General features: G+C 40.5%; 1 protein-coding gene across 1 annotated transcript in view; it reads left to right on the top strand.

Moving 5' to 3' along the window:
* The window catches only part of LOC134348090 (transcription regulator protein BACH1-like), a 69,977-nt gene that overhangs the window by 20,559 nt on the left and 24,997 nt on the right, over positions 1-24,421 (top strand). Inside the window, exon 2 of the mRNA XM_063050937.1 lies at positions 12,132-12,386. Coding sequence (XP_062907007.1) covers positions 12,144-12,386 — 243 coding nt within the window. The 5' untranslated portion in view covers positions 12,132-12,143. The remainder of the gene's footprint in view (positions 1-12,131; positions 12,387-24,421) is intronic.

Raw genomic sequence — 24,421 nt, 5'->3', positions numbered from 1 at the left:
TTGACTATTTGACAAGGTACTGTGGATTGAGTCCACAACAATGCGCTTTCTAAAAAGGTGTGAATACCAGATGCTTCTGGCACCGTAGTTTGACCAGATGCTGTAGTTTCGAAGACAGTATTATCTATACATTATAAATATTAATTGTCTTCTATGTCAGCACGTAAAATGCCAAATAAATGTATTGTGAATTTAATTGCATTCCTAAAGGCTGTGGATGCCAACTCAGACATGTTGGCGTCAGAAAGAAGGGATGATGTTAGGTGGTGTGATATCTTGTATGTAGCTTCAATAGGAAGTATTGTCTGTTCAGCGTCTATAACTTTTTAAGTAACGATTGCCTTTGTGTTTAGCGTATAAATATCGAGCCCACATTGGGCTAGCAGACCTTTCTACTGAAAGCATCTCCGTTCGTATGATGCCTGCTTGTACCTTGTGTCGAATAAAGAAGCTGCTTTGTATCTACCAGTGATTGTCTCTCCGGTGATTTCATCCACGCTACAACATTTGATGGCAGCGGTGGGATACTTCGTGACCCGTTGTGTGGCCAGCGTTCCTAGCAGTCTAAGTTGATGAGTATTTTTCTAAAATAACATTCACACTTGGATCTGTTTGGTCGGTGGTGCACCGGGACACAAGGTAATCACGAATGCGGAGAGCTGAACTGGTAGATATAAAAGTAGTGTGCGCGTGTGCATGTGTGTTTATGTAAGTGAGGAATCTTTGCATGTCAACTTGGTTAACTTGGTGAGACTTAGACCACCAGTTGCGAAAGGTGGTAACCAATGGTGCCGTTCGAGACGATATACCAGTTATCTCAGTTAACAGCCTGGCCCACGTCACCAAACTGTTCTGATGTCTGAACAGAGAAATGCCATTTTTATACAGAATTAACTAGTAGTTATGGCTGTTGACTAATTGGTAACCCTGTGTATGTTCAAATTCCTTATTCGCAAGATCAAAAGGCATTCACAATGCAGGTGTTCAAAGTTGAAGTTAGTAAAACAATTGTCCTTTCGTTGGTGTGTGGCTTGCATCCTTATCTTGTCTCTGTATGCCAAATGGCTCCAGTGCCCTGCTGTGCAAAAGGAAGTTATGCTCTTCAAAGACTTTACTTGCGCAGACATTATCTTAACCCTTGCCTTGCTGCAACTTCCAAAGTGAGGGAGGGCAGGACCTTGGAACTCAGTGAGCCAGATGGCAAGCCATTTGGATTTCTGAATAGTTGGACAGTGGATTATTAGAGTATAGGCTCATTTTACTGTAAGGTGATATCCTTTTTTAAAACTCATTTTGATATATACTTAATTAATATCCAGACTCCTGAATCAGTTTTCATGAGAATTCTTAGGGGAGGAGTAGAGGGATCTGAAAACCATGCATGTTTTAGGGTGGAGAAATGTAAATTACAAATACTGAAGAATGGTGTTCAATGTTCAAAGTGCATTTATTATCAAGGTATGTATTATGCCTCAATTCGGCACAGATGAGTAAACATTGCAGAGTAGTGAGCAGGGCTGGCCTGACCTTCACCTCTTGTCCCAAAACCCTGCCTTTTCAAAACATCTGGCCTGGCGTTTAACTCATCCAAACATTGGATTGTTCCTTGCACTAGGACCTGGGCCCTGTTGCATTGGTAGACTCTGGGCATGGACCCCGCCGCCACATTTTGACTGTACACGACCTTTTCAAATCAGCCTGGTGCTTAGATCGATCAAACCTTGCTCTTGATTTAGGTGGACAAATCTGCCTCTCTTCCACTCCAACTTTTCTCCGACTTTTCTCCGTTCGACCTTGCCTTGACTTCACCTTGCACACGCATGCTTCGACCTTTGACTCAGCCTTGCCTTTGCTTGCCTCTCACTTGTTTTGCAATGATGATTTGCCATAAATTTTTACAAGAAAAAGTGTTTTTCATAAAGTATTTAGTTGTATTTGTTTTGTTTGTCACCCGTAAGAAGTCACTGGGTTTCATCAATGTCATCTTAATCGGGAAGTACTTGTGAAATAGCAGGGCTGAAAATTTTGATGATAACTCTGGGTTCCAAAATAATGTGTGGAAAACTGTGATATTGGAGGGAGGAGTTTATGATCATGAACTGAAAGTTGAATTGTGAAACTGAAGAACGGCATTTAGGATGGTCCTGAGTAAAATATAGTTTCGAAGAATGGAGTTTTTTTTAACGAGCGTACGATTTTAATACTAATTTTCTATATCATGGTGTGAGTGGAATGATGGTAGTTACTTTTTAGAATATAAGAAACAAAAATGTCAAATCTTTCCTGTCTGCATTACAGGTTTTTAAGGCCATAAGATACAGGAGCAGAATCAGGCTGCTCTGCCATTTCATCATGGCTGATCCAATTTTCCTCTCTGCCCTAATCGCTTGCCTTCATGCACTGACTAATCAAGAATCTTTATCAACCTCTGCCTAAATACATACATACATACATACATACATACATACTTGGCCTCCACAGCTGCCTGTGGCAACGAATTCCACAGAATCACCACTCTCTAGCTAAAGAAATTCCTCCTCATCTCTGTTCTAAAAGGACACCCCTCTATTCTGAGGCTGTGACCTCTAGTCTTAGATTCTCCCACCATGGAAACATCATCTTCACATCCACTCTATCAACACCTTTCACCGTTTGATAGGTTTCAATGAGGTCATCCTGCATTCTTCTGAATTCTAGTGAATACAGGCCCAGAGCCATCAGACACTCTTAATATGACAAGCCATTCAATCCTCCCTAGAATCATCTTTGTGAACCTCCTTTGAATTCTCTACAGTTTCAGTGCATCCTTTCTCAGATAAGGGGCCCAAAGTGAGGCCTCACCAGTGCTTTATAAAGTTTCTGCATTCCATCCTTGATTTTTATATTCTAGTCCTCTTGAATTGAATGCTAACATTGTATTTGCCTTCTTCACCACAACCTGCAAATTAACCTTTTAAGGAATGCTGCACAAGGACTCCCAAGTCCCTTTGCATCTCAGTTTTTTTTCCATTTAGAAAATAGTCAACCGTTTCATTTTTTCTACCAAAGTGCATGGCTGTACACTTCGCAACACTGTATTCCATCTGCCATTTCTTTCCCCATTCTCCTGATCTAATTCCTTCTGTGGCCTCTCTACTTTCAGAAAACTATCTGCCCCTCCACCCACCTTCATATCGTTTGCAAACTGCAACAAAGCCATCAATTCCATCATTCAAATCATTGACATATAATGTAAAATGAGTTGGTCCCAACACAGACCCCTGTGGAACACCACTAGTCACTGGCGGCTGGTCAGAAAAGGCTCTCTTTATACCCACTCTTTGCCTCCTGCCTGTCAGTCACTCGTTTATCCATGCTAGAATATTTCTTGTAATACTAAGGGCTCATAACTTGTTAAACAGCCTCATGTCAAAGTCCTGAAAATCCAAGTGCTCAAATGCCGATTCTCCTTTGTCTATCCTGCTTGTTACTACTTCAAAGAATTCCATCTGATTTGGCAGGCAAGATTTTCCCTTGCGGAAACCATGCTGACTATGGCCTATTTTATCATGTGCCTCCAAATACCCTGAGACCTCATCCTTAATGATCGATTTCAACATCTTCCCAAGCACGGAGCTCAGACTAACTAGCCTATAATTTCCTTTCTTCTGCCCCTGTCCCTTCTTGAAGAGTGGAGTGACGTTTGTAATTGTACAGTCTTCCTCAACCGTTCCAGAATTTAGTGATTCTGATCATTATTAATGTCTACACAATGTCTTCAGCCTCCTCTTTCAGAACTCTGTGGTGTACACCATCTGGTCAAGGTGACTTATCTACCTTCAGACCTTTCAGTTTCCCAAGAATCTTCTCTCTAGTAATGGTAACTTCACACACTTTATGCCCCCTGACATCTGGAATGTCCACCATACTGCTAGTTTCTTCCACAGTGAAGACTGATACAAAATACTTATTCAGTTCATCTGCCAATTCATTGTCTCCCATTACTACCTTTCCAGCATTGTTTTCCAGCAATCCAATATCCACTCTTGCCTCTCTTTTGCACTTTGTGTATCTGAAGAAACTTTTGGTATCTTCTTTAATATTATTGGCTATTAAGGTTGTGACTCGTATTTTACATCAACAGCACAGCGAGTCTTTTAATTTTCAAAGACCTTAATCTTTTCCTTGGTTTTGAGCTGGGGTGAAGAATAGCTAGAATAGAGATGAGGCAGGAGAAAGGAGCAGATTGCAAACCTGGTTGCTCAATGGTGGAGAAATCTTAATGGAAATCTCATTATCCAGCACTAAAATCAACAAATGTTGCCATCTGAACAATCTTTAAGTGCTTTAAGATTTTGTACATCTCCATGAGGCACTCTCACACTAGAGGGGAGTTAATAGGAGTGATCCAATTGTAGAAAAGCTACCTGAATTGGGAAGAGTGCCTTTCAGCACCTTGAGCATTCTCCAGAATCTTTTGGATCATGGCTTATCTTGCCTGCCTTTCTGTCTTTTTCCCATAACCTTCAGTTTCCTAACTGATTAGAAAATTATCTATCTCAATATTAACTAAATACAAGAAATCTGCTCCCACAACTCTCTATGCAAGGAATCCAAAAACACTCAACTCTTGAAGAGAAATTCTTTTAACCTTAGTCTTAAATAGATCCCAGTTATTCTGAGACCACACACTTTCATTCTGGATTCTCCCATGTGGTGAATCATTCTGTCTACTTTTATCCTATTTAGTGCCCAGAGAATACTGGGTAATCACGAACATCTGCCCTTGTTCTAACCTCTAGTGAGTAAAGTCCCAGATTGTTAAACCTTTCCATCTAGGACAACCTGTCCATATTCGTGATCATCCAGGTGGACCTTTTATGTACTGTGTCCAGTTAAGTAATATTTTGGCTTGAATAGTTCACATACTCGCGATGGTCTTATGAGTGCTTTGTATAGGGTAGTAAAAAAATTCCCTACCTTAACACTCCATACTTTTTGAAATGAGTGCCAACATTCTGCTATGTTTCCTTGTTGGACGCTGCATTTGTCATGGTGCCATACAGTGCATTTAGGCACTTCAGCTCACCATGTCAATATTAAATATCAGTTATATTAATTGCATTTTCAAGCACATGCTCCTTAGCTTTCTATACCCTGGGTGACTTGAGTGCTTGTTTAAGTAAAAATGTTGTGAGATTAGCTACCTTTACCGTCCCTCTGCTGGTGCTTTCCAGATTCCATCTACTCTGGATGCGAAAAATAACTTTTTTTAGATTCTCTAAACTTTCTACATAACCCAGAAGGAATAGGTTTAAGATTTAGGTATCTGCTAAAGGTAAAAGTTTCTCGCTGAGTTTGCCTCTCAGTAAATAGTCCTATCTTGGCAGTCTCTGCTTTAAGGAAAACAAAGCCAACATATTCCATCTTTCCAAATAGCTGAAACATTCTGTCGTATCCTATGCCTGGTTGAATCACTGCTGTGCCTTTTGTGGAAATGCATACTTCCTATGATGTAGCAATCTGAACTGAGCACAGTAGTCTAGATCTGGCTTAACAAAGTTTTTTTTATGTTAAGTTCTATTACAATTTGTCTGTCTCTATATTTTTTGAAACTAATGAAGGGAAGGATCCTATATATGTTACCTTAAACATGATCTCTCTGTGTTGCTACCTTTGAGGGACTTTGGATTGATAAACAAAGGTCTCCCTGCTCCTCAATATTATATAAGGGCTCTACCATCCATGTCTCTGTCCTAACATTCATGCATTACCTCACACTTAGTAGAAGTAAATTCCATCTACCAATGTTTAGCTCTCCTGACCAATTGATTAGTATAACCTCATAGCCTAAGACTATACTCCTCACTATCGATAGCACCATGGCATCTGTGAAATTGTATCCTTTGCAGTTCATTCATAGATAACAACAGTTTTCCACCATCACTCCCTGCCTCCTATTAATTACTAAGGCAATTTGGATCCAATTTGTCATCTTGCCTTGAATCCCAGCAGCTCTAACCATTTGACCAGTCTCCATATGGGTACCTTGTCAAAGGTTTTACTGAAGTCCATGCCTTTCTGCCAATTGATTAGTATTTTATAAAGAGTTACAGTCCCCGCCAGTCAACAGGTTGCAACTCATTGCTTTCTGCCTGTTAATGAATCTATCCAGGCCAGCAAATTGCCTCCAACACCTTTGACTTTATCTTTTAAAAGGCACCTTGGTGAATATCTTTTAATTTCAAATACAATGCATCTACTCATTTTGCTGTACCCACAATGGCTGATGTTTCCTCAAGAATTTACAATATATTTGTCAGACAAGATTTCTCCTTCATGAAATCATTGCAACTTTGCTTGACTTTATCATGATTTTCCAAATGTTCTGTTATACTATTCTAAATGACTCTACTAATTACAGGCTAATTGGCCTGTAATTACAGTCCGTTTGTCTCCACTTTATAAATATGAATATCATATTGTCAGTTTTCCAGTCCTCAATAGAGAGGTTTTTTTGTACTATTTTGTATTTTTTTTTTGTTAGAGACCTGTGTAACCTAGACAGGGCTGAGATTTAAGCTCTTGGAGTTTCTCATCCAGTCACTCCAGTTGATACTTGGTACAAAACAAGAAATAACTTCAACACTGCATGTGTGATTTCAACTTCCAGAATTGTTTTAATTATAAGTAGCAAGTAGTGATTTCTAAGCCTTGCTTCCTTCTCTTGCTGTATATCACTGAAATATTAAAGACACAATGACTATGGTGACCACTTTAAAAGCACTCAGTGATCAGAATGTTGGAAATGAGTTGAGCTTAGATGGGTACCTTTGTGAGCGTGAACAAGTTAGGCCAAACAGTCTGTGTTGTGCTGTCAGATTAAAGACTTGAAGATGAAGTATAAGCTGTTTTTCCTTGGTACATTTCTTAATTCAAGGATTATTCATTAAAAATGTATCCACATGTCAATAACAGTGCGAAGAAATTAAAAAACTATATTTTGCACCGTTTTCTCAGTGATCAGTTTTGAGTGCCTTGGCGAACAAAAAAAAAGTATTGAAGTTATTGTACAAATGCAATTAAAATAATGAGCAAATAAGTGGAAATTTTAGCAGGAGCGCATCTTTGTTCACATAAGGAGATAGTCTGAATCCATATGTGGAAAGGAGGCTGTAGATGCTGGAATCTGGAGGGAAAAAAACTGCTAGGTTAAGCAGCATTTATAGAGGTAGAAGGTATATGGATAGCTTCAGCTCCAGCCCTAATGTTGGCTGCCTCCAGCTCCAGAGTGAGACTTTCCTTGCTGCTGCTGTGCCTCTGGCCTCCCCTTCCCCAGCACTACTCCTCAACCCCAGGTCTCTGAGTCTCCCATCACCTCTTGGGTCCACAGAGCCTCCATCTTCCTCCTACCTTATCTTCACTGAACAGTCCAGCCCTTCCCTCTCCTCTGACGCCACCAATTCTCTTCCCCGCCCCCCCCACCTCTGATCCCAGCTCGAATCTCTGATGTGATTTCACCATTCCCCCGATCTTCCCCTCTCTTTGTTCCCATTTGCCTGCACCTCAGTGAGTTCAGTATTCACCATGACACTGAGCTCTGCTTCCATTGCCTCTGTCTCTGAGCCCACTTCTTTGGCAAGGATTTCCTATCCTGCTCTGATGTCCCTTTTTCCTGTATCCAAACCTCTTCCTTTATTTGGACAGCAGCTCTGGTTCTCTATCTGCTCTGTGTTTTTTTTCATCTCTAATTGCTGACAAGACATAACTGGGTTGACTTCAGCATTCCCCTCTCCACGTTATCCCCTCTGAAGCACTGCTCTCCACTTTCCCTCACCAATCCCAACCTCAATGTCAATTACGTAGCCAAAGGGTTTACTGTTATAGTGGGGCAGACAGCAGCAAAGCAGACGTCTGGAAGTTGCTGCCTGGCCTCCGCAAGGTAGCAGTGTGGCAGACTGACTTCTACCTTTCTGGGGCCAGGCAGCAACTTTCAGTCATCTCCTTTTTACTTACCCCTTGAAAAAGACCACACTTGGACCATCAGGCCAATGTCTCCCTCACCATCAACTCTGGACATTTCCCGTCCACTGCCACCAACCTCATAATTACCTTACCATTCCTACTCTTTATTACCTTGTACCCAAGGTTCACAACCTGACTGTTTAGATAGCCCCTTGTTTCTGCCTGGTCCTGCCACACTGAATTCGTGTCCACATACCCCAACTGCATTCTATCATCCTTGGTTCATGCCTTCTCATCTACGTACATCTGCAACATTTCACATGTTCTTGATCTCCTTAAAAACTTTCAATTCCCTGGCTCTGACCACCTCATTTTCACCATGGATGTCCAGTACCTATACACTTCTATCCTCCATCAAGAAGGCCTTAAAGCTGCTTCTTTCTGAATAACAGACCCAAACAGTTCCCCTCCATCAAATGGTGGAACTGGACCTCACCCTCAACAGCTTCTCTTTTGGCTCCTCCCACTTTCTCCAGACTCTGGGTAGTCATGGGTACCTGGATGGGCCTCAGCTATGCTTGCCTTTTCGTTGGCTTCATGGAACAGTTCGTGTTCCAAGTCTTCCCTAGTAATGCCTCTCAACTCTTCTGCGCAACATTGACAACTACATTGGTGCTGCTTCATGCACCTATGCTGAGCTCATCAATTTCAGCAACATTGCCTCCATTTTTCACCCTGCCCTTAAATTCACTTGGCCTATTTCTGATACATTTCTCCCCTTCCTCGATAGCTCTGTCTCTATCTACTGATATCTTTTATAAAATCATTGATTTGCATGGCTATCTTGACTATACCTCTTCCACCTTCTCTCCGATAGAATACTATTCACTTTTTGCTCTTTTGTCTCTACCTCATCTGCTTCCAGGATGAGGTTTTCCTTTCTAGGACATCAGAGCTGTTTTCTTCCTACTTCAAAGAATGGGGTTCCCCTTCCTCCAATGATGTTGTCCTCACCCGCATCTCCTCCATTTCCCAGACATCCACACTCACTACATCTTCCCACCAACTTAACAGGGATAGTGTTCCTTTTGTAGCTACCACCCCATGGACCTCTGCATCCAACATATCATTCTCTGCAACTTTTGTCATCTTCAATGGGACCCTACCACCAAACACACCCATTTACCTTCCGCCCATTCTTCACTTCCCACAGGGATTACTCCATCCATGATTCCTTTGACTATTCATCACTCACCACAAATTTCCCTCCTAGCACGTATCACTGCGAGAGACAGAAATGTTACATCTTCCCATTTACTTCTCTCTCACCTCAATTCAGGGCCCCAGACTGTCCTTTCAAGTGAGGCAGCACTTCACCAGTGAATCCATTGGGGTCGTCTACTGTATCTGGTGCCCCCAATGTGGCCTCACTTACATTGGTAAGATCTACTCAGGCACCCCTCCACAGTTGTTTTTACAGTACATCACCATAGCACTGATGTTGCTTCCTGCACTTGCGTGTATCTCATCAATTTTATCACATTCACTAACAACTTCCATCCTGCCCTCAAATTCACCTGCATGTCGCTGACTCCTTTGTATATGTCTCCATCTCAAAATACAAACTAGCCACTAATGTCAACTATAAACCCATTGATTCATCCAACTACTTCAAATGCATCTCCTCCAATCCAATCCTGCCACCTATAAGAATACCGTCCCTTTTTCTCGGTGTCTGTCCACTACACCTATTCTCAAGATGATGCCTTCTCCTCTAGGACTTCAGAAATGTCCTCCTCCTAAAAAATTTAATTCATTAAGTGTAATTTAGGGGATATTTGCCCATCTCCCTCGTGGTCATCTTCTATTCAGAAGAATTTGTTTTCTGTTCTTCTGTTGGGTTAAATCTAGTGCAGGTTCATAATTTCAAGCTTCAGAGCATAGTTGGAAAATTGGAACTAGAGCATGGCCAGCTAAAGTGTTGGATTTTTTTTTTTGCATTCAGGTGGGAATCTTGAATTTTGTAGCATTTGAGCTTTAAACAATTAAGAAAAAACTGGTGCAGCAGTTAAAGCTGCTGTGATCCCAGAGATCCAGAATGGATCCTGCACTTGTATGGTCTTTGTAGGGAGTTTGCAGATTCTCTATGTGAATTCTTGGTTTTCAACTGGTATCTTTTGCTTCTACACCCAAAGGCATACTGGAAGCTTAATAGACCATTGTAATTTATCCACTAGATTATCTGATTAGCAAAGGAGTATATGGACCTGGATGGACCTGTGAAACAATGAGTTGCAGTGTTAGAAGGGAACAAGAAAAGGAAAGGCACAATAAACAACTTTTATTTTAGAGTTTGATTCTGTAAGAGTGCATAAGTTGCAGAATGATGCAGTTTTAATATAGTTTGTGTTCTAGATTTCTTTTGACATGAAAACTAAAACAAAAGATGTGCATTGAAGTTTGATTAAAATAAAAGCTGACAATAGTGCATACTACTGAATTTGTGTGATTTAAGTCAACCAGTTTATGAGCAGTTAATATAAAATCATTAGTTCCAAATGACCTGATTGCAGTCAAAGGTTACGGGGAGAAGGCGGAATTGTGTTAAGAGAGAAATAAGTCAGCCACGATCAAATTGTAGAGTAGACCGATGGGCCAAATGGCTTAATTCTGCTCCTATGTGTTACTGTCTTATGATCTCTTGTTCCAGAAGTATTTAATTGCTGTGTTCCTATTGTTCCCCGTTCTGATGTACCTCAGTAGAAGACAATGACTGAAAATGGTCATGTAGAGAAGTCTTAAAGGCAATACGGATGTTGGGATGTACAGTATTCATCTGCATCTATTTAACATTTCCCTCATTGCTTTGATGCCAAACTGCATACTTCTGTAATGAGCAGAGAAGGACTTCAAGTATTACGTGTTCTCCAGTTAGTTTTTTTTTGTTATTTAAAAATGTATCTGCAGTAATAGACCAGCATAAGAGTGTGATATTTCTACTTCTGTATTGGTATATGCTGCAAGTCTGGAGAGGGACCAAGTTTAATGTCTTGGTGGGTGGGAAGGTGAAATAAAATACAAGGAACAATGTATGAAAAGTGTGAAATATCAGATTTCCCGAGGCATCAGAATTGCTTTTATGTGCATTTTTTAGTTCTTCACACTTGTATGGTTGTGCAATTTTAATGTATAGTAATTTTGTCTCTGAAGGTTACCCTTGGTCTGCAATGTTGTGTCGACCTTTTAATCTACTCTAAGGTCAATCTAATCCTTCCTTCTTGCTCAGCCCTCCATTTTTCTATCATCCATGTATTAAAGAGTTTGTTAAATGTTAGTAATGTATCTGTATTTAGAGAACCTTGCCTTCACTTTGTTTCATCCTTTAGCTTTTGCAAAATATTTGTCATTGAAGTTTCATTTCCTTTTAATCTACAGTCTGCTAGAATAATGTTACAATCATTAAAATTTTATCAAAAATATATATACCATTCAGATCACTTGTAATAAGTTTAAGACTAGAGGCAATTTTTTGTTGTGGCAATGTATGTTCCCCCTTCTACAATCAAATGTTCTATCTACATGGTCTCAGTGAAAGTAGTATTCAGAGTAGGTTTAATGGTGAAACTAATACATTTAAACTGTAGCCACCAATCTTTATATCAGCCAGTTTTTGTCTTTTTTTAATTGTATTGTTTGAATGAAACGCGTAAGTCACAATATATGGGGAAAATAATTAAGCCGTATCAATCATGGCTGATGTTATTTATTAATAATTAAGCTCCTCCAATCAATCATGGCTGATTTTTTTTAAACCCCATTCTCCCAACTTCTCTCCATAACCGTTAACCTCTTAACAATCAAAAACCTATCAGTCTCTGCTTTGAATGAACCCGGTGGTTTGGCACAGCCCTCCGAAGCAATGAATTGCACAGATTCACCACCCTCTGGCTGAAGAAATTCCTTCTGCAAACTTTCTTTTCTGTTTGAAATTCTGGTTTGGATTGAGCTGCTGACCCTTTTGATGGGTGAGAAAATTAAATGTCTCCCATACAAGCACAGAGGAAATTGGAAAAAATACAATCACAAAATTTCTAACTAAGTTTTTTCTTTAATGTTGAATTAATATGTTTAAACATATAATTGAAAATCATTAGGTTTGGAATCATGAAATGTATTTATTTTTCCAGATATGAGAGACAATGTCAATAAAAGACAAGAGCGACACTTTGGTTTATTCCTACGAGTCCTCGGTACACAGTACTAATGTACTGCTGAGCCTCAATGATCAAAGGAAGCAAGACCTTTTCTGTGATGTGACTGTGATAGTAGAAAACAAGCCCTTTCGTGCTCACCGTTCTGTGCTTGCTGCATGCAGCGATTATTTTCTGTCAACTGTTGGATGGACAAAAGAGCTTGACATGCTTGTGACACTTCCTGAAGAGGTAAGGAGTGAATATAATTTACGTAATGCTTTTTTGATAATTTACCATGATTTCCAGGTCTCTGTCCTCTGTGACCTGGGTAGCTGGGAGGCCGTGGGGTGGGGTAAGAACTCAGTGGCTTGTATTCCCCCAGCATGACCTGGGAATTTCTATGGCTGGTAAGAGGTCCTCTCTTCTGAATGCTGTTTGCCAAGGGAAAAGTCAATGATGTTATTGATACTGATCGCGCAGTGATTAATTAAAGGGGAGATTGCGCCAATCAAGGAATTTTTCATTGAAATCTTTGGCCTAGCTACCAATCTCTACTAGTAGTCAGAAGGTTGTAATTTCAAAAGTCTGCAGTTACCGCTGATAACAGCTTTGCCAATGTTGAGCTCTTTATTAAGACAAATGTTGACCAAATATTTCAGAACAGCAAAATTATGCATAATTTTGATTATGTTGCTTTACCTTAAAATCTATCTCAGGCAAGTTTTATAAAGAAGCCTTTTCTGTTTTAATGCAACACTAAATTCCTCTAAAAGACTTGTAAAATCATGTATGCTTTTTATGGTAATAAGAACCAAGGGGCAAAGAATAAAATAGTTGACGAGAACTGAAAGTGAGAGTGTGTGCTCTTCTTTTACACAGTGAATCATGAAGATCTAGAAAATGCACCACAGGGGTGGATGGTATGGGTAATACTCGGGTAATAGTCATGTTAAATGGAATCAGGTTTATTATCACCAGCGTGTGATGTGAAATTTGTTAACTTAGCAGTAGCAGTTCAATGCAGTACATAATATAAAAGAAAAAAACAAAGTAACATAATAAGTAAATCAATTACAGTATATGTATATTGAATAGATTAAAAATCATGCAAAAACTAAAAATAATATATATTTTAAAAGTGAGGTAGTGTCCAAGGGTTCAATGCCCATTTAGGAATCCAATGGCAGAGGGGAAGAAGCTGTTCCTGAATCGCTGAGTTTGTGCCTGCAGGCTTCTGTACCTCCTACCTGATGGTAACAGTGAGAAAAGGACATGCCCTGGGTGCTGGAGGTCCTTAATCATGGACACTGCCTTTCTGAGACACCGCTCCTTGGAGATGCCTTGGGTACTTTGTAGGCTAGTACCCAAGACGGAGCCGACTAAATTTACAACCCTCTGCAGCTTCTAAAAAGATAATTTCCAGTGCTGTCAATACAGGACTGGGGAGTAAGATTGTCTAAATTGCATTTGTACAGTGCCAGCACAGACTTGATGAGCAGAATGGTCTCCCTCATGGTGTAACTTTGGTCCTTGTGGGAATCTGTGAAATCATTTTTTAGAATTAAGGTTGCTGTCCCTTTTCCTGTCAGTTCGATTTAATCAGCCAGATTGGGATGGTACTTGATTTTCAATATCTTCTTGGAAAATTGGTGAAAAGGTGGTCATGTTCAGTAGTTATATAATGACAACTATCTTTTTGAAGATAGAACATAAAGCAGTCATACACTGGACAGGCCATTTGGCACACAGTGTTGTACTGGCCTTGATGCTAATTTGTACTAAATATTGTCTTCCTGTCTATCATACACACACCTTCATTCCATTTGTATTCTCATATTCATGTGTCTATCTAAAAGCCTCTAAACTCCATCAAACTGCCTACTTCCAGTGCCACCCCTTGTATTTAGCAATCCCTTGCCCTCGCATCATTTTTAACACATCCAGCGTTTAAAAGCATGTCCTCTGGTGTTTTTCATTTCTGCTCAGGGAAGAAGATTCTGACTCCATCCTATCTATGCTTCTCACAATTTTACAAATCTTTATCAGGTCTCCACTCAACCTTTGACACTATAGGGAGAAGAATACATTTTTTTTCAACTTGCCTTTATAGCTCAAACCAGCTTATCCAGGCAGCACCCTGGTAAAACTCTTCTGCACCCTTTCTAGTCTCGTGCTTCTTGTAATGGAGTGATTAGGACTCCATACAATACTGCAAGTGAGGTCTGACTTAAGGTTTATGAAGCTGCAGCATTGCTCTTATACTCAACACTCTTAACAATGAAGGCAAGTGTGCATGTGCCATCTTTACCACCTCATGCTTGGGCACTTTCAAAGAGTAATGGACTTGGACTCCAAGACCCCTCTGTATCTTAATGTTGTTAAGGGGCCTACCATGAACTGTACACTTCCTTCTTTCATTTAATTTCCCAAAGTGCAGCACTTCACACTTGCCGGATTAAACTCCATCTGGCACTTCACTACGCATATCTGTAACCCATCTGTATTCTTTAATTGTCCTTTACAATGTCCAGAACTCCACCAATCTTGGTACCATCTGCAAACTTGCTAAACCACTCATCTACATTTCTCATCGAAGTCATTGATATATATCACAAAAAAAAAAGATCCCGGCACCAATCCTTGCAGAACCTCCATCCACACTAACAACCTTCCGCCCCTACTCTCTTCAATGGGCAAGCAGTTCAGAATACAAACTTGCAATTCATGCTGAATCCCTTGTATCTTTACCTTCTGTATCCATCTTCCATGAAGGACTTCATCAATGCCTGAAAGCCCATGTAGGTAATGTCCACTTCCTTGCTCTCATCAAGGACTTTTGTCCTTTCCTCTAAAACTTGCTCAAATTTGATTTGCTAAGCAAATGTTGACTGTTTAGCAAGTCTTGCCTTTCTGAATGTGCATAAATCCTATCCCTCTGTATCCTCTCCAGTAGCACTCTAACATTGATTTGAGGCTCATTGTCATGTAAATACATGGATTATCCCCATTTCCCTTCTTGAATAGTACAACATTTGCTATTCTCCAATCTTCTGGGTCCTCACCTATTGCAAAGAGCTTTGTCAAAGCCCAGGTGGTCTCTTCACTTTCAATATTTTGGGATGTATTCCTTCAGAGCCTATGGATTTCTCCATCTAATGCTTTTTTGCAGATCCAGTACTATCTCCTTAATCTCAGAATGTCCCAACATGTCAGCGTGTCCCACTGTGCTTTCACTCTCCTCCAAATCCTTCAAGTGCCAATGTAAAGTTTTCATTTGGCACCCTTTAAACTCTTGCTGACACCAAACACCAATTCCTTCCTTATCCTGACCTCTCCTTAGTTACCTTTTTAAAATTAGTTTAAATATAAAATGCCTTGGGATTGTCCTTGACACTGCTCTAAGGACATTTAATGACCTGCTTTTGGCCTTAATAATTGCCTGCTTGAGTACTTTTCAGCTATCTTTAAATTCCACAAGGGCCCAGTCTGGTTTTGGTTTTCTAACTGCTATGTATGGTTCCTTTTCTTTTCTGACTAATTTTCAGACCCCTCAGGTCATCCAGTGTTTTTACCACCTTTATCCTTATTCATTGTTGGAACCTAAAATGTGCTGAATTGGTCTTTAAACAACTCCCACATGTCAGAAATGGACTTGTCTGACAGTAGCTGCTCCCGATCAGTGTCCCTTTGCTCCTGTCTCACCCTGTTGTAAATTGCCCTCCACCAATTTAGTACCTTCTCAGAAGATCCCTTTGTTACCGTAATGATTTGTGATCACTATTTCCAAAATATGCACCCATTACCAGGTCTGTCACCCATCCTGGCTCTTTTCCTAAAACCAAGTCTAATATGTTCTCTCCTCTGGCTGGACTCCCATACAGTTTCAAGAACCCTGCTTGAATCATCTTTTTATTCTCAATTCTTAAACTGCCATAGTAATATATGAATTCTTGTTTCAAAAATTATTAATTCAATTCTCTTGATTACGTGTCAACTATACCAGTTATATCATGTTGGCTTTGACAATCCTATCTGAAATAATTTTATGTGCACCAGTCAAGTTCCATGGCTCCTAACACAAATTCACATCAACAAGTAGTAAGCTCTGATGATCTAAGTATATTTGATTATTTTAAGAAGTCTAATTACTTATTTGTAAGATGTTTTGATCTGAGATTATTTGTATTTTTCAAATGAAGGAAATCTGCTGTTAATGTATTTGTATTAATTGTAATGTCTGCAGTTCATGTGAACAGATAGCTGTCCTCTTGAAAGATCTTGGCCGGAACATTAACTGTTTACTTCCTTCCGTAGATGCTGCCAAACTTGCTGAGTTCTTCCAGCATTTTGTGCATGTTGGTCAAGATTTCAACCAGCTACAGAACCTCTTGTGCTTATAATAGCGATCATTGTTCATTTCATTAAAAGCTAACCACATATTTTTGGTAGGCTTTCGCCTGGTACCTTTAAGTAATTACAGTGCTGCTTTAACTTTTTGTTCTGCGTAGAGGATGTAATATCTCTGTGAACAGAGGAAGCATTAAAAAAAGTGTTGAAGAACAAGTAGAATCATTGATTCAAGGAATTTGAGGATAAAGTACTTAAGTTGCTGAACTTGTAATTGCAGGCCTAGACTGTTGCCTGAAAGGCATTAAGTTGCATCATTAAAATGAGGAATTCTGTATTAAAGAAATGTTGAAACTACTGCATTGTCAAAACTCATCTGGTTGACTTATGTACTTCAGAGAATTTAATTTGTTGTTCTTGCCTGTTGTGTGTAGATTCCAGGTTGGGTCTCCTTAGTCATTGTTGCATTTAAAAGGAAGGTTGGTTATCCAATATGGTAATTAATACAGAGTACCAATTTTTCAATCCTGATAGCAGAGGCTTTGGCAAGACCAAGTTCTCATTAAATTTACCCCAAAGTACACACTGTCACAATTTGCTGTGAAGCCTGTTGCTATAGATCAGAGGTAAGAGTACATTCACTATTGTCTGCTGATCTCTCAGAACCCACTTGATTTCAGTGCCAGTGAGAGATCAGACTAGGCCAGAAACCCAGTGCCTTATCTGATCTTGATTTTCTTCTGTTCTTGTCCAGATATGGGTCCAGATTCAATTCTGGCACAGGTCAGTAACTGTGGAACACTGGGTAAAGTACTATTCAGCACAAGACTATCATTATGACATTGGATGCAGTACTTCTGGGCATGGGTTTCTCACTGGCAGTACCTGTAGTCTAAAAGAACTTTTTACAAAAGTGGAGGTATAATTGGCAGTAAGGTCTTTAAAGTATTGTTCCTGAATGAGCCCTTCTCCCATATTTTATTCTTGTTGGAGATGGACTCAAAAGATGCCAATGGTGTCTGGATATGATGGTTAATTTTTGCCCATTGGCATTCCACACAGGCTGCAGTGTAATCATGCATGTTCTTCCTGAGGCCGTGCAATCATCTTCTGTGAGGCCTTCTGCAGATGTGAGAGGCCACTTATGGAGTAAAAAAAACAGACCACCTCCAGTTTGCAGGCATTATGGGGCAAGGGCGACCAGTTGAGACATTGCACAGAAGAGAAATCCCAGCTTTCCTAAAGTTAATGTCAACCAGCTGCAGGCCTGTGGCTGCTGTTCGTAAGCCTGGACCTCTGGGTCAGCAGCTTGGTCAGCTGCCATCCAGGCATTGTCAACCCTATGTGTAGGGCCTCAACAGCTGGCCGTGAAAAGCGTTCAGCCGCAGCATTATTTTTCCCCTTAATGTTATATGTCAGTTGTGTACTCTGACTTGTAGGCCAGTTGATGTTGCTACCGTGCAGAGCAAGGGTCTGATATTTTAGCCATTGCGTGCACAAGGGGTTTATGGTCAATGAACGCTGTGAAATGACAGCCCTCTAAGAAGAAAATGAAAATGGCTGACAGCCAGATAGAGACAGAGAAGCTCACAGTCAAGCATGCTGTACTTCCTTTCGGGGTGGGGGGGGAGGGTGAACAGAGCTGCCGGCGGAAGAAGGTGAGTGGATGTCACATGCCTCCGAACAACTGTTTGTGCACAGCACCCACAGCATAGTTTGAAGTGTCAGTAGTAATGGCTATGGGTGCATTGGGGAGTGGCTGCACTTGGGAGTGGGTGCGCCAGTAAGGTTGCGTTGGAAAGAGCTTGTTTGGTATCTTCAAATGCTCTGGTCATGTCCTCTGACCAGTCAAGCACTTGATTAGGGGTATTGTTTTTAAGTGCACTATACAGGGGGAGCATAAGTCCAGCGGCTTGCAGAATGAAGTGGTGATAGGAATTCACCATGCCTAAAAACTCCTGTAGTGTTTAGTAGTGCAGGACAGGGGGAAAAGCATAATAAAGGCTATTTTCGATGGATGGGTTTCGCAGATTCTGTGAAGATGCAATGGATGAGAATACCAATGGTTGACGACCCAAACTGGCATTTAGCAGGTTAGTAATCAACTTGTGTTGACTTAAGCAATCAAAGTGTGCAGAAATTAAATACATGTTCAGATTTGGATGCACTAGCGACAAGTATGTCATCCAGGTAAACAAGAAGTAAGTCTAAGTATCTTAATGCCTGTTCTGCATTTTGTAGCTGAAATGACATGCACAGAATATCAAAGAGGTCAAATGGGGTTATCACAGCCATTTTGGGAATGTCCTCTGAGCACACAGACACCTGATGATGGCTCCTAACTAGATCGACTTTGGAAAAAACTAACCTTCCGGCTAAGCATGCCGAAAAAGTCTAGGATGTGTGGGATTGGGTAAAGATCGGAGGTGGTTGCCTCATTAAGGCATTGGTAATTGTCACAAAGGTGGCAACTACCATTGGACTAAGGGATCAGATGGAGGGCTATTCGACCAGGGTACAATGCTAAGTCTTTCCATGTTGACAAACTCAGCCTTCGCAGTTACAAGCATTTCTGGGTCCAGTCTACGTGAATGGGCATGGACTAGCGGGCCAGTTGTGAGGATATGGTGCTTGACCCTGTGTTTTATGACTGTAGTGGAGAATGTGTGCTTGGTGAGGTTTGGGAATTTTTCCAGCAGTAGAGTAAACTTGCATGCGTGGTGCATGCCCTTGACAGATTTGTTGTGGGGAACTTGCTGGGGGAGCAGGGTAATGACCCAGAGTCCTTGAAATCGAAGAGCCGGCAGTTTTTAAGACTGACTAATTGCTCTTAAGCATACAGGAAATCTGCACCAAGCAGAGGTCTAGCCACTTTAGCCAGGATGAAGTCCCATTTGTAATGTCACCCACTGAAGCAGTGTATCACCCATCATGTCATATGAGTCTGGATCTTGCTATCATTGGCGCCTCCAGCGAGGTTTTGTCGGTCTTTGCCTCTCCTCTCATCAGTAGTGATGCTGGCTGCACACTCACTTGAGCAGCCATGTCGCACAGGAAGTAGAACAGTAGACAACTCTGGCTGCTGGAACCCACAGTGTACACAGACATCTGATGTCCTGATGTGCTGGCATTATTGAAGCTGCAAGGCGGTTGATACATCTCAGTGTTTGTACCAAGGTGAACGTGGTAAAAACATAGACCCAACATCATATTTTGCAGCCATGGGCATCATTATGTAGGGGGCCTTGCTGACTGGGCTAATTGAGGTAGAGAAAAGAGGAGGAATGCTGTACTGCTGCCTAGCTGAGTGTAGACTATCAGCCATTTTAGCAAGCTCCCTGTGGTCCTTCGCGGGTACATTAGCGAGGGCTATGCAAACTTGATCAGCTATTTACTGCGTGAAGAGTTCCTTAAAAATAAAACCAGGATGGTGATTTTGCAGGAGAGACAGCATTTGGTCCATTGCTGAGGTGGACCAAGGAGAGCAATTGTTTGGTGTTTTCAGACTGATAGCCCAAAAGTCTGTTGAAGGTGAGTTTTCAATGATTGGTATTTATTGTGTTCAGGTGGGTGTTTTTCTAGTAGACTTACAACTCTCGCAGTCATGGAGTCTGTAGTGACGCTACCACATAGTAGAATTCGATGTTGGTGGTGATTTCTCACAGCACAAATTGAACCTCAGCTTGTACAAACCAAGCAACAGCATTTTGCTCCTGAAAGTCTGGCAGTTTCAAAGCAACTGTGTAGGCTAACACGTTCAATAACTCTGGAATCGTCTTAGAACATTGGGGTCACCAATGTAAGTTTTTGCCAAAAAAAAACAACGTATTTTATGTTTAGAAAGAAACGTACAACCCATTTATTGAACTCCAAAAAACTGAACACAAAGCACGGCAAAGCTATTTGCATTAATGTCATCACGTCAGACGAGCCTCTTAAATTGAAACAACATCTCAATGTCAGTGGTTGTAAATTATGTACATTTCTGCCAGTTACATTACCTTACAATATGATAGCATTCAGTCTGCAGTTTGAGAAGAAAAAGCTAAAGTCAAATGTATCAGTATTGCAATGGAGTAAAGGGAATTATAGAGGCATGAGAGATCAGCTGGCCAAAGCTGATTGGAAGGGGACACTAACAAGAGCTGGATTTCTGGGAGCAATTCAGAAAGCGCAGGATAGACACATCTCAAAGATGAAGAAGCATTCTAAAGGGAGAACAAGGCAACCATGGGTGCAAAGGAAGTCAAAGGCAGCAAAAGAGAGGACATATAATATAGCAAAATTTAGTGGGAAGTAAAAAATTGAGAAGTTTTTAGAAGGCAACTAGAAAAGATGAAATATGAAGGTAAGCTAGTCAATAATGTAAAAGATGCAAAAAGTTGAAACAGCATGTCCTTTCCAGAATACTTGGATTATTGTTTCATTTATACCCAGGGTTCACATTGCTAATTTCCATTAAATTGACTTGATATTATTACTTCCTGTTTCCATCCTGAACCAGAATCTCAAGGTAGTATATGGTAACATATACGTTCTTTGATAATAAATATACTTTGAATTTTTCTAGACAAAGCAGTGATTCGTTGCATTTGCGGTTTCTTGGTGTAGTCTATATTTAGAAAATAAAGTAGAAATGAAGTTACATTTTGCAGTGAGACTAGTTTAGTTCTTGAATGTCCTGTTGACAATTAGTGTAATTCTCTTGTGTGCACACACATACACATGCTCTCCCTCCCTTCCTCCCTTTCTTTCTTCTTAGTCTCCTGTGTTGTTCAAGTGAAGTCTAATGAAAGCTCAAGGAACAATACCTCATCTTAGACCAAAAGGTATAGGAGCAGAATTGGGTCATTTGGCCCATCAAGTCTGCTCTGCCATGTCATCATGGAGGATCCATTTTTCCTCTCAGCACCAATCTCCTGCCTTCTCTCCGTATCCATTCATGCCACGCCAATCAAGGATCTGTCAACCTCTGCCTTAGATATATGTAAAAACGTGGCCTCCACAACAGCCATCTGTGGCAATGAATTCCACAGACTCACTGCACTGGCTAAAGAAATTTCTCCTCCTCTCTGTTCTAAAAGGACGCCCCTCTATCTGAGGCTGTGTTCTCTGGTTCCAATCTTCTGGTTAGGTGTGTTGCAGCATCCTGAAATTAAGTTCAACAAAATTAGATGGTCAGCATTTTCAATCTTTGCATCTCATATTTCCAGCTTTATTTTTTTACTTCTCTCTAATTGTATATTTTTCATCTATTTCACCTTCCTGCTGTTCATTGTTCATAAAGTGCTTTTGCTATCTTTTTACTTGGTTCCACCTTCCCTTTTACATTTATTCTTTTCCATTTTCACCCTATTTCACACCTTTTCTTTTTTGTTCCTTTTATTCTCATCACTTTCTGGATCTTACCCCTAACCTTTCCCAGTCCTGATGCAGGTTTTCATATTCAAATGTTCACCCTGTTTTTCTTAGCTTTATATGCCGAGATTCTTTCCTCGTTTTCTGTTTGTATGAGAGTGAAAGCCAAGTATCCATGTTGACAAGAATGTGGGCATAGCCAAATAGCTTGAAGATCTTGCTGGGGAAGAGATCAAGTGGGAAGATGGTCCATGTAAATGTGTCAATTAGGCTATTGTTGCCACATGTACTCAGGATAATTAAAACCTTTAACTTGTATGCCATCCATACAGATCAATTCATCACATCAGTGCAAGGGATAACAATGGCAATAGATGTATGTTATTAGTTTATCTTAGAGTTATAGAACTTGGATTTAAGAGGAGAACGATTGTAATAGAAGTAATAAATTCGCTCTGGTGCTATTTGCATACATACAGGAAAAGCTGTTTAAAAACCCCATAATGGACATTAGTAATACTAATTTCTCAAATTTACAGTTTAGATTAGAAACTTCTGCTCTAATGCTATAGACATTTTAAAATATGTGTATTTATTTTTTTTGCTGCACCAAATATCCTTATTTATTTATTTTTATATTTATGGAATTTTACTCAATCAAATGTTATCCAGGAATTCATAGAGGTTGAAGTGGAAAAGCAGCCCTCACATGCTCAGTAATCAGTGCCTTATTTCCTTTATACTTGTCCTGTTCCTGCCCATTCCTACATTGAATGACCCTATGATTATTTGTTCTGAATATTCCCAGCAAATACAAAGGCCCTGAGCTTTGTTAGCAAGGAGTATTGTCAACTTGTCATGGATCTGTAAGTTAATTGGGATGAAAAATTCCAGGACCTCCCAGAAACTATCCCATATAACAAAGCTTGCCCACAACTGCTCTGGTGCATGTCATTATGCCCTACTTGCAGTAAGGCCTGCATGCAATCTATCCCTAATGTTTGAATAGCAATATTGGTACCCTACATCTGAATTGTTGATAGAATTTCCTGTAAGCCTTGCTTCTACAGACCATTGCGATTAGATCAAAAGAAAATATTTGGCTGAAAGTAAACTCCAAACATCAATGTGCTATATCGATAAACGCACTGTATGGCAAATTTGCTCCGTACTTGTCAGTCTTTGTGCTTGACTTTTCTCTTGATTCTGCCTCTAGATGTGAGAGCTGCTTACATTATGTTCTTGCAAGTACATTCTATAGAACATGAAACAGAACATTACAGCCCAGTGCAGGCCCTTCGGCCCACAATATTGTGTCAACCTTTTAAGATACTCAAAGATCAATCAAATACTGCTCTCCCACATAGCCCTCTTTTTTTAATCACCTGTGTGCCTATTCAAGAGTCTCTTAAATGTCTCTAATGTATCTGACTCACCTACCACTCTCTGCATTAAAAAAAGGAAAAAAGCCCTGACATCCCCCTATACTTGCCTCCAATCACCTCAGGTTATGTCTCCTCCATATTAGCTATTTATGCCCTGGGGGGGGTGCGAAAAGTCTCTGGCTGTTCACTCTACCTATGTTTCTTATATACCTCTAATCAAGTCACCTGTCACCCTCCTTCCTCCAAAGATAACAGCCCTAGCTCATTCAACCTATCCTCATAAGGCGTATTTTCCAATCCAAGCAGCATCCTGATAAATCTTCTCTGCATCCTCTAAACCTTCTGCATCCTTCCTATAATGAGGTGACCATAACTGAACATAATATTCCAGTTTAGTTTAACTAGGGTTTATAAAGCTGCAACATGACCATACAGCTCTTGAAATTCAATCCCCCGATTGATGAAGGCCAACATGCCATATGCCATCTTAACTACCCTACCAACTTTTGCTGCAACTTTGAGGAATCTCTGGATGTGGACTCCATGATTTTCTGTTCTTCCACACTATTAAGAATCCTGCCATTACTTCTGTATTTTGTCTTCAAGTTTAAACTTCCGAAGTAAACTATTTCACACTCCATCTAACAACACACATCAAAGTTGCTGGTGAACGCAGCAGGCCAGGCAGCATCTGTAGGAAGAGGTGCAGTCGACGTTTCAGGCCGAGACCCTTCGTCAGGACCATCTCACCATCTCACACTCCATCTTCCACTTCTTAGCCCAGCTCTGCACCCTATTAATGCCCTGTTGTAACCCTCAATATCCTTCCACACCATTCACAACACCACCAACCTTTGTGTCATCTGCAAACTTACTAACTCCCCTTCCACTTCTTATCCAAGTCATTTATAAATACCACAAAGAGTAGGGGGTCCCAGAACTGCTCCACGTGGAGCATCACTGGTCACGGATCTCCAAGCAGAAAACACTCATATCTAAACCATCTTCTGCCTTTTATGGTCAAGCCAATTCTGAATTCACACAGCCAACTTTCCCTAGATCCCATGCCTCCTGACTTTTTAAATGAGCCTCCCATAGAGAACTTTGTCAAACACCATATAAAAATCCATGTACACCACATAAACTGCTCTACCTTCATCAATGTGTTTTGTAACTTCCTCGAAGAATTCAATC

This window comes from Mobula hypostoma, chromosome 6 (assembly GCF_963921235.1).
Source record: "Mobula hypostoma chromosome 6, sMobHyp1.1, whole genome shotgun sequence".
NCBI classification, from domain to species: domain Eukaryota; kingdom Metazoa; phylum Chordata; class Chondrichthyes; order Myliobatiformes; family Myliobatidae; genus Mobula; species Mobula hypostoma.
The sequence above is the reverse complement of the archived record's forward strand: the minus strand, read 5'-3'. Positions and strand labels throughout refer to the sequence as shown.